At 43.6% G+C, this 9,537-nt stretch overlaps 1 protein-coding gene across 3 annotated transcripts in view; it reads right to left on the bottom strand.

Moving 5' to 3' along the window:
- DIS3L (DIS3 like exosome 3'-5' exoribonuclease) overlaps positions 1-9,537 on the bottom strand; it is a 42,106-nt gene that overhangs the window by 13,009 nt on the left and 19,560 nt on the right. For all 3 annotated transcript variants that reach the window (XM_025390646.1, XM_025390647.1, XM_025390648.1), the window contains 4 exons: positions 8,040-8,118; positions 6,941-7,120; positions 3,555-3,724; positions 1,122-1,283 (listed from right to left, as the gene is read on the bottom strand). In XM_025390646.1, coding sequence (XP_025246431.1) covers positions 1,122-1,283; positions 3,555-3,724; positions 6,941-7,120; positions 8,040-8,118 — 591 coding nt within the window. The remainder of the gene's footprint in view (positions 1-1,121; positions 1,284-3,554; positions 3,725-6,940; positions 7,121-8,039; positions 8,119-9,537) is intronic.

The following is a 9,537-nucleotide window of genomic DNA, read 5'->3' as shown; positions in this document are numbered from 1 at the left end:
AAAAAAAAAAAAAAAAAAAAAAAAAAAAAAAAAAAAGAAATTAAAAGCAGTGTTTATAAAAATGTTTGAAGTAACTTTTTTTTTTTTTTTTGACGGAGCCTCACTCTATCGCCGGGGCTGGAGCACAGTGGCGCGATCTTGGCTCACTGCAACCTCCGCCTTCGGGGTTCAAGCAATTCTCCTGCCTCAGACTCTTGAGTAGCTGGGATTACAGGTGCCCACCGCTATGCCCAGCTAATTTTTTTGTGTGTTTTTAGTAGAGACAGGTTTTCATCATGTTGGCCAGGCTGGTCTCAAACTCCTGACCTGGTGATTCACCCGCCTTGGCCTCCCAAAGTGCTGGGATTACAGGCGTGAGCCACCGCACCCGACCTACATTTTTTTATAATACTGAAAAATTAAACAGCTGAATGCTCAACAATTGAGAAATGCTTAAGCAAACTAGGGTATGTCAATATACCATAATTTACCATTATCATTAAAATAAGTAGGCTATGTCAATATATAAAAATAATTTTAAGTGAAAGAAGCAGAACAGAAATCAGCGTGTGCACATGATGAATATAGTCATGCAAGAATAATACACAAGATTTATGAGGGTTTTAAAAGATCATGAAGTGATGGAAATAGCTGATATTTTATGTTTATGGGATTTTTGTTTTCTGTAAAGGTTCACAAAAACTGTTTCATAATGAGCATAATTTTTGACCCATGGGTCGGAGATGTATGGATCCCAGGAATCCATCCCCTGTAGCTTTATGCAGCCTCTGGTTGAATGATTTGGACAGAGTGTGGAGCTCAGTTGGGTCTGTAACTAGGTGTCCTTGTAGTTGCTGGGGACGGATGTATACTGACTATAAGACACTGACATATCATTTTTAAGCCCAGTTGGAAAATATAAAAATTTGAGAGCTATGAGGCGATAGAAAACTAATTCTACACTTAAAGCTGACTTCAGTTTGGTCCAAATATAGAATAAAGAGGAGTGAGATTTTTCCATTATCTGTAGCTTAACACAGTGGGTTGTTACATAACACAGAGACTTTTCTTTCTTAATGATGAAACAACAACAAAAGAAAAAAGAAAATGTCACTAGACCAAAGGTTTCTGGAAAACCCGACCTGAGCTTCTGAGAAAGGGATGACTGAAATACTGTTTTCCACCAGGATGGTTGCAATTTCGCCTTCCAGATCTCCAATTCTTCCTAAAACACGCACAAAATGTCCATTTGGATACACAGATGTTGACTCCCAAGAATCGATGCGCACGACCACCCTGAAGTCCTGCACAAAAGGAAAAAATAAAACACAGCTGAGCACCAGGAGTTAAGTGGGTCAATTAGAGGCATCAAACAAGAGGCAAACAGCACTGGGTTCCAAAGAGAGTGGCCAGTTGCAAATAGTGGTGTACAGTAGGTTTATTTTTTGTTTTTCATTCTTTCTATTACTAAATTGCCAGATGGTATGAAATGCTTGACCCAGTGCTTTGAAGGGAGGTATTACCTCTCTACGTCAATGAAGAGGGCTGCAAATTTTAGTCTGCTAAAGAGAGCCTGCATAAGGCTTCAAGATGTAAGACATTCTAGTTAACACTTGCAACACAAGGGGAAAACTCAATTATGCATGGTCCAAATTAAGTTTTAAAACAATAATCTTAATGTTTTGTGTGTGGGAGGTAGCTCCTAATTTCTTTGAAGTCTATTTTTCTTTCTTTCTTTTTTTTTTTTTTGTGAGATGGAGTCTTGCTCTGTCACCCAGGCTGGAATGCAGTGGCGTTATCTTGGCTTACTGCAGCCTATGCCTCCCGGGTTCAAGTGATCCTCCTGCCTCAGCCTCTCACATAGCTGGGATTACAAGCGTGCACCACCATGCCCAACTAATTTTTGTATTTTTTTTTCTTTTTTTTTTTTTTTTGTAGTAGAAATGGGGTTTCACCATGTTGGCCAGGCTGGTCTTTTTTTTTTTTTTTTCCGAGATGGAGTCTCGCTGTGTCGCCCAGGCTGAAGCACAGTGGCACAATCTCGGCTCACTGCAAGCTCCGCCTCCCAGGTTCACGCTATTCTCCTGCCTCAGCCTCCTGAGTAGCTGGGACTATAGGCGCCTGCCACCACGCCCAGCTAATTTTTCGTATTTTTAGTAGAGACGGGGTTTCACTGAGTTAGCGAGCATGGTCTCAATCTCCTGACCTCGTGATCTGCCCGCCTCGGCCTCCCAAAGTGCTGGGATTATAGGCGCGAGCCACCGCGCCCGGCCCAGGCTGGTCTTGAACTCCTGGCCTCAAGTGATCCACCTGCCTCAGCCTCCCAAAGTGCTAGAATTACAGGCATGAGCCACTGCGCCTGGCCTGTTTGAAGACCTCTTAAGATGGTCTTTGGCGGAGAAGAAGGTGTCAGTGTAAACTGAATCCCCATTACCCAAAAATTCCAGCAAACCATGGGAATGGAAAACATATTAGGTGCAACTGGCCTGGAGAGCCTGCATAAAGCTTCAAGATGTAAAAAGTACAATGGCCAGGTTACTGGCCGGGGACATCCTGCTTTAGTGTCTCATTTACAAACTGAAAAATATCAGGGGGAATTAAATTGGGCAATGCCCATACTCTTTGACAGAAGTAAAGGTTAATTTCTAACCTTCTTGTTTATGTCTTCTTTCCAGTGCTATATTCCTTTATGGATAATCAATTCTGTGAAGTACCACTACATCATCCCTACAGGGCAGAGTGATCGTATTTCTATATTGCTTGCTGGAGGAAAGCTTGTTAGTGTTGGCAAAGTGTATCTATTGAAAGTTTCTGTCTTGGACAGCTGGATAATGTATGTTCTCTCTGGTTGTCCTACACAGCTCTTTCTAGGACAATTTCTCTCTGGCCTGAATTTATTAACCACAGACTATTTAATGGATGGTTCTCATATATTTAGAATTTTTAAAAAACAGAATCTTGGGGCTGGGCACAGTGGCTCATGCCTGTGATTCCAGCACTTTGGGGGGCCAAGGCAGGAGGATTGCTTGAGGTCAGTAGTTCAAGACCAGCCTGTGCAACAAAGTGAGACTCCATCTCTACAAAAAACAAATTAAAAAACATAAAAACATGGCCGGGCATGGTAGCTCACACCTATAATTCCAGCACTTTGGGAGGCAGAGGTGGCGGATCATGAGGTCAGGAGTTCAAAACTGGCCTGGCCAACATAGTGAAACCCTATCTCTACTAAAAATACAAAAATTAGTTGGGCGCGGTGGTGGGAGCCTGTAATCCCAGCTACTCGGGAGGCTGAGGCAGGGGAATTGCTTGAACCCGGGAGGCTGAGGTTGCAATAAGCCAAGATTGCGCCACTGCACTCCAGCCTGGGCGACAGAGTGAGACTCTGTCTTGGAAAAATAAAACAAAACAAAAAACCCCCCCAAAAAACACATCCCAGTATCTTGGAATGCCAGATGCCTTCAACAATTCATTTCCTTATATGCAAAAGAATTAATAATGCTTTCTGGTACTGCTAAGAAGCTGACAGAGACAGAGGAAGAGCAGAGATTCCACAGTAGAGGCGGAATGCCAGCCACCTGGAGGGCTTCAGCTTGCTGAGTGCTAATTCGAATTTTGGGAATTCTGTAATCCCAAGGTGTAACCAGGATTTTCTGAGCATTTTTGCCCTGAGATTGGACCTCTTCTTTGGATGGAAATGTCACCACATAATCCCGCCAGTTCTTCTGAAGTATGCCCACCACTCGACCTTTGGGAAAACAAAACAAAACAAGGCATTAACTAGTTAGGTGCCACCTATCTGGACTCTGACCACCTCAGGCAGTAAGGAAAAGAAAAAGAAATACAGTGTCCTATTTTTTTTTCAAGCACATCCACCCAACTCAAGACGTTTTTGAAAGGAAGCTTTTATTAACAACAATAATGGCTGGGCATGGTGGCTCATGCCTGTAATCCGAGCACTTTGGGAGGCTGAGGCAGGAGGATCATGTGAGGTCAGGAGTTCAAGACCAGCCCGACCAACATGGTGAAACCCCACCTCTACTAAAAATACAAAAATTAGCTGGGCATGGTGGTGCGCACCGGTAATCACAGCTGTTCAGGAGGCTGAGGCAGGAGAATTGCCTGAACCTGGGAGGTGGAAGTTGCAGTGAGCCAAGATGGTGCCACTATACTCCAGCCTGGGCAGCAGAGTGAGACTCTGTCTCAAAAACAAACACATAAACAAAATCCAAAACACACACAACAACAACAAGAAAAGGTATGTTTTAAGATTTGCCTTTTTGGTATTTTATTTTAAAGATGGATAATTTAAAAACACTTTTTGTTTCTCTTTCTTTCTCTCTCTCTCTCTTTCCTTCTTTTTAAGAAACAGGATTTCACTATGCTGTGTAGGCTAGAGTGCACTGGCTATTCACAGACACTATCATGGTACGTTACAGTCTCAAACTCCTGGGCTCAATCCATCCTCCTGGGTAGCTGGGTCTATGGGCACGTGCCATTATGCCCAGCAAAGACGGCTAACTTTTTAAATAACATTGTCAGTATGCTCTCTCTTCCTGAGATAACATTTAGAATCCACTTGTCCCATTTTCTCTCTTTTGCCATTATCTTACCAATCTTGTTTTGATATATTGGGAAAAGTCAATGATTTTCACTCTGGTTTTAAACCACGCCCTCAACTGCGCATTTTCAGTCTTTCTTGCCTTCTCTCACCAGCCAATCTCATTTGGTCCATTATACACAGAAAAGTATACAGATCATAAGACTGACACACAACACTTCCAATCATCACTGACTGAAGCCGAGACCAAACTTTAATAGTTAAAAATATTCTTTCTTCTTTTGTTTTTCACAAAAATTTATTGTGCTCCAACCAGGGATGAGGCTTTGTTCTAGGTCCAGGGAATATAGCAGTATCATAATAGGTAAACTCCCTGATTTCATGGAGTTTATAAAAAATCAGTTTGGATGTCTGTGGGGGTGGAAAATAGACCAAAAAAAAAAAAAAAAAGTGAAGTTGTGACAGTTGCTAAGAAAGATACAAGGTAGGGTAAGGTGACCAAGAGTGACAGAGGGTCAGAAGTGGCAGCTATTTTAAATAAAGTGACATTTGAACAGTGACTTGAGGGAAGTGAGGAAAACAGATGTGAGGCTATTTGGGGAAAGCTTCATCCGGGTGGTAGAAAGAACAAGTCTTCAATGCAGCTGGAGCAGAAGCATGAAGAGGAAAATGGCAGAAGGCGGCCTCAGCTGGTGGGGCCTTATAGGCCATGGTAAGGACTTTGGATTTTATTCTGAGTGAAACAGGAACCAGCCATTGAAGAGTTTTGAGCAGAGAAATGAGAGGAGCCAACTCTCGCTTTCTTTTTCTTTTTTCTTTTTTGGAGACAATGTCTCACTCTCTTGCCCAGGCTGGAGTACAGTGGCGCGATCTTAGCTCACTGCAACCTCCGCCTCCTGGGTTCAAGCAGTTCTTGTGCCTCAGCTTCCCAGTAGCTGGGACTGCAGGTGTGCACCACCACGCCCGGCTAATTTTTGTATTTTTAGTAGAGACAGGGTTTCATCATGTTGGCCAGGCTGGTCTCGAACTGCTGACCTCAAGTGATCCATCCACCTCAGCCTCCCAAAGTGCTGGGATTACAGGCATGAGCCACAGCACCCTCTTCCTCAACTCACTTTCTGAAGGATCATTGTGTGTCTGAGTGGAGAAAAGACTACATGGGGAGGGGCAATGGTGGGAGCAGGGAGAGCAGTGAGGAGGCTGCTGCAACGATCCTGAGGTGCCAATGGACTGAAGTGGGAGAGCTGTGGGGGAAGTGTGGCAGGTGGCTGAATTCAGGCCATGCATTAGAGTTGGAGCTGCCAGCATTTGCTGATGAGTAAAAAAAAAAAAAAAAGTAAAGGATAACCCCAAGGTGTCTTGGGTTGACCAACTCCAAGAATGAATTTGCCCTTTACTGAGACTGGGGGACACGTGGGGAACAGCAGGTCTAGGGGTGAAATCAGGAGTCTGTGTGGGACATGTTAAGTCTGAGGGGAAGATGCCAAATAGACAACTGAGTAAACAAAACCAGAAGCCGAGGAAGGGCCAGAGATACAAAATCAAAGGACTGCAGGAGATCCCCAAGGGAGAGAGTGCAGAGAACAGAAGATCCAGCGTGGGGCCCTTGCATATCCAAGAGGACAATGAGATGCAGAGCCAGGAGGAGAATTGAGAAGAGCAGCCAGCTGGGTGGGAGAACTGGGAGAAGCCCCATGGAAGGCAGAGGCCCCCCAGCCAAGTGCTGCTGACAGCTTCCAGATGACAGAGGCTGACCAGTGCTCTGGCAGTGGGGTCACTGGTGACCTTGGCAAGAACAACTTTAGAGGAGTAGGGCTTGGGAGGTGTCAGAATGGCAGGCATGAGAGGCTGGCGGGGAGGAAGAGAGAATGTAGAGTAACTATACTCTGACTTTAAAGATAAGGGGCAGCAGCTGAAAGGGACGTGGGACTCAGAGAGGATTTTTGGTTTGATTTTAAGAGGAAAGCCATTACAGCATATCTGGGTACTGATGAGAGTAAAATAAACCCGCAGAGGGGAAACTGATAATGGAGGGGAAGAGACTATATCTCGTGTTAGGAACTATTATTGTACAACCTGTGACTATAGTTAATAACAATGTACTGTATTCTTGAAAATTGCTAAGAGAGTAGATCTTAAGTGTTTTCACCACACAGTGTGTGAGGTTAACACACTGGGTTAATTAGCTCAGTCTAGCCATTCTCCAATGTATTATATCAAAACATCATATTATATGCAATAAATACATTTAAAAAATCATATTATATACAATAAATACAGTTTTTGTCAATTTAAATTAAATAAATAAATAAAATAAGGGGAGTATTTCTGGATTGCTAAGGAGAAGATAAATATAATTCCACAAGAAAAATGGACATCGGAGTGGCTCTCCTGCTGGCTCACCTGTAGGCATGGGCTCACTTGGGGACTCGCCCGAAGCCTTGTCGTCACAGTCATTCTCACACAGGGCTACGGTTCTTCCTTTCCACTCATTTTTAGGGAGCAGCTCCACAACTACCACATCTCCATGAATCGAGCGGTTTCGAGCCTTCATCCCGTGGATTAGGATGTCACTGACTAAATCTGTGTTTGGGGCAGCACAGAAAAAACCCGTAAAGCCGAGGGAATGGCACACCAGTGAGGCATTCTGTGCGTAATATACTCAAAGTCTAATTGGCACTCCGGCAAGTAAAGTTTCTTCCTTTCAAAGGTAAAGTCAAACTTCTTTTGTTCTGCAGGTTAGGAATGAAGAATTGCTGGCACCATGTCATACTGTATATTGAGCTTTCATAAGTGCCACCCTCAATCATCTTTTAAAAAAATACCCCCACCGCCCTCACCACCTTTTAAAAAGGTATTAGTTCCCTGCATGCAACTACGTGAGCCTATGCTGGACTTCTGTCAAATACCTTTAGGATCCTACACAGCCAAGGGAGTGGTCAATGGGCTGAGGAACTAGATAGGGCAGAACCGACAGGGAGAATTCTGACAAACAAGGGCCCAAAGAAGGCCAGTTTCTCATTCTCTCTCAACCCAGTCACGCTCCTTTGACTAGCAGGTTTTCTTTTTCACCCTCTCATTACAGAACTAAGAACTACACCTGATTATGACACAACTTATTTACATTTTTTTTTCTTTATTACTTAAAAAAAATTTACTCCAGTAAAGCAATATAGCACATTGAGGCAGCACAGAGTAATATGTTAAAATCACAGCCAAACAGCCTTGGCTACAAATTCAGCTCCACCACTTACCAGGTGTGTGATCTTGGGCAAGTTGCTTTGCTTCTCTGTGTTGTAGTTTAAATGTATTACAATAAAATTAGAAATTATAGACAAAAAGCTAGGGGAACCCCCTCCCCCTCGACAATCCCACATACCCAATGTATGTAGGCATACATAACAGGACACATAGGACATGACAATTTCAACTTTGCTTTCTTCATTGTATAACGTCAGAATAAAAAAGGAGTACGGACATTTATGTAAGGTTTATACTGAACCTGAATCTTTACTGCTGGCTCCCTGAAGTCGAACAAAAGCTTCTATTTGGGCTCTGTGTTTGTTGACATTCAGAATTCCCTAAAATCATAATAAAAAAAAAATCAATGTGAAAAATGTTCTTTTCTGCCTGGTTTATCTCCAAAAGGTCCAGTTTTTAAAATTATGTGAAAACATCCCCATAATATTCAAGGTTTGTGATCCCTTTAGGAATTACACACACACACACACACACTTACTTATATATTTTTTTTTCCTTTTTTTCGAGATGGAGTCCTACTCTGTCACTCAGGCAGGAGTGCAGTGTCACAATCTTGGCTCACTGCAACCTCTGCCTCCTGGGTTCAAGCAATTTTCCTGCCTCAGCCTCCCAAGTAGCTGGGATTACAGGTGCCCTCCACCACGCCCGGCTAATTTTTTGTATTTTTAGTAGAGACAGGGTTTCACCGTGTTGGTCAGGCTGGTCTTGAACTTGTGACCTTGTGATCCACCTCAGCCTCCCAAAGTGCTGGGATTACAGGCGTGAGACACCATGTGCGGGTAGGAATAATATTAGTCACTAAGGTTTATTTTCTTTAGAGAAAAAATACCATCATTTTGAACTACTTTTAGCTATACAAACTGCTGAAAGTACCAGGCTCATCTTATGTAACTGATGAGTAGTCTTTTAAAAATCTTCTATCTCAAAATATCCTCCCAGGGGCCGGGCACAGTGGCTCATGCCTGTAATCCCAGCACTTTGGAAGGCTGAGGTGGGCGGATCACGAGGTCAAGAGATCAACACCATTCTGGCCAACACGGTAAAACCCCATCTCTACTAAAAATACAAAAATTAGCTGGGCGTGGTGGCGGGCGCCTGTAGTCCCAGCTACTCAGGAGGCTGAGGCAGAAGAATCGCTTGAACTTGGGAGGCAGAGGTTGCAGTGAGCCAAGATCGCACCACTGCACTCCATCCTGGCGACAGAGCGAGACTGCGTCTCAAAAATAAATAAATAAATAAATATAATTAAATTAAAATAAAAAATATATATCCTCCCAGGAATGCCATAAACTTTACTACTAAGTTGGAAACATTAGCCTCTCTAGGCATACTCATTTAAAATCCCCACACTTTTAGGGAGGGGCTTTGGAGTGATGTTCTTAGATTGTGGCTGATCATTTACTGAGTTGCTCATTAGAAATGCAAACTCCGGCCGGGCGCGGTGGCTCAACCCTGTAATCCCAGCACTTTGGGAGGCCGAGGCGGGTGGATCACGAGGTCAGGAGATCGAGACCATCCTGGCTAACATGGTGAAACCCCGTCTCTACTAAAAAAATACAAAAAACTAGCCGGGCGTGGTGGCGGGCGCCTGTAGTCCCAGCTACTCGGAGGCTGAGGCAGGAGAATGGCGTAAACCCGGGAGGCGGAGCTTGCAGTGAGCCGAGATCGCGCCACTGCACTCCAGCCTGGGTGACACAGCGAGACTCCGTCTCAAAAAAAAAAAAAAAAAAAAAAAAAAA

The sequence above is a fragment of the Theropithecus gelada genome, chromosome 7a (assembly GCF_003255815.1).
Source record: "Theropithecus gelada isolate Dixy chromosome 7a, Tgel_1.0, whole genome shotgun sequence".
Lineage (NCBI taxonomy): Eukaryota > Metazoa > Chordata > Mammalia > Primates > Cercopithecidae > Theropithecus > Theropithecus gelada.
This window is presented reverse-complemented; position numbering and strand designations above follow the sequence as displayed.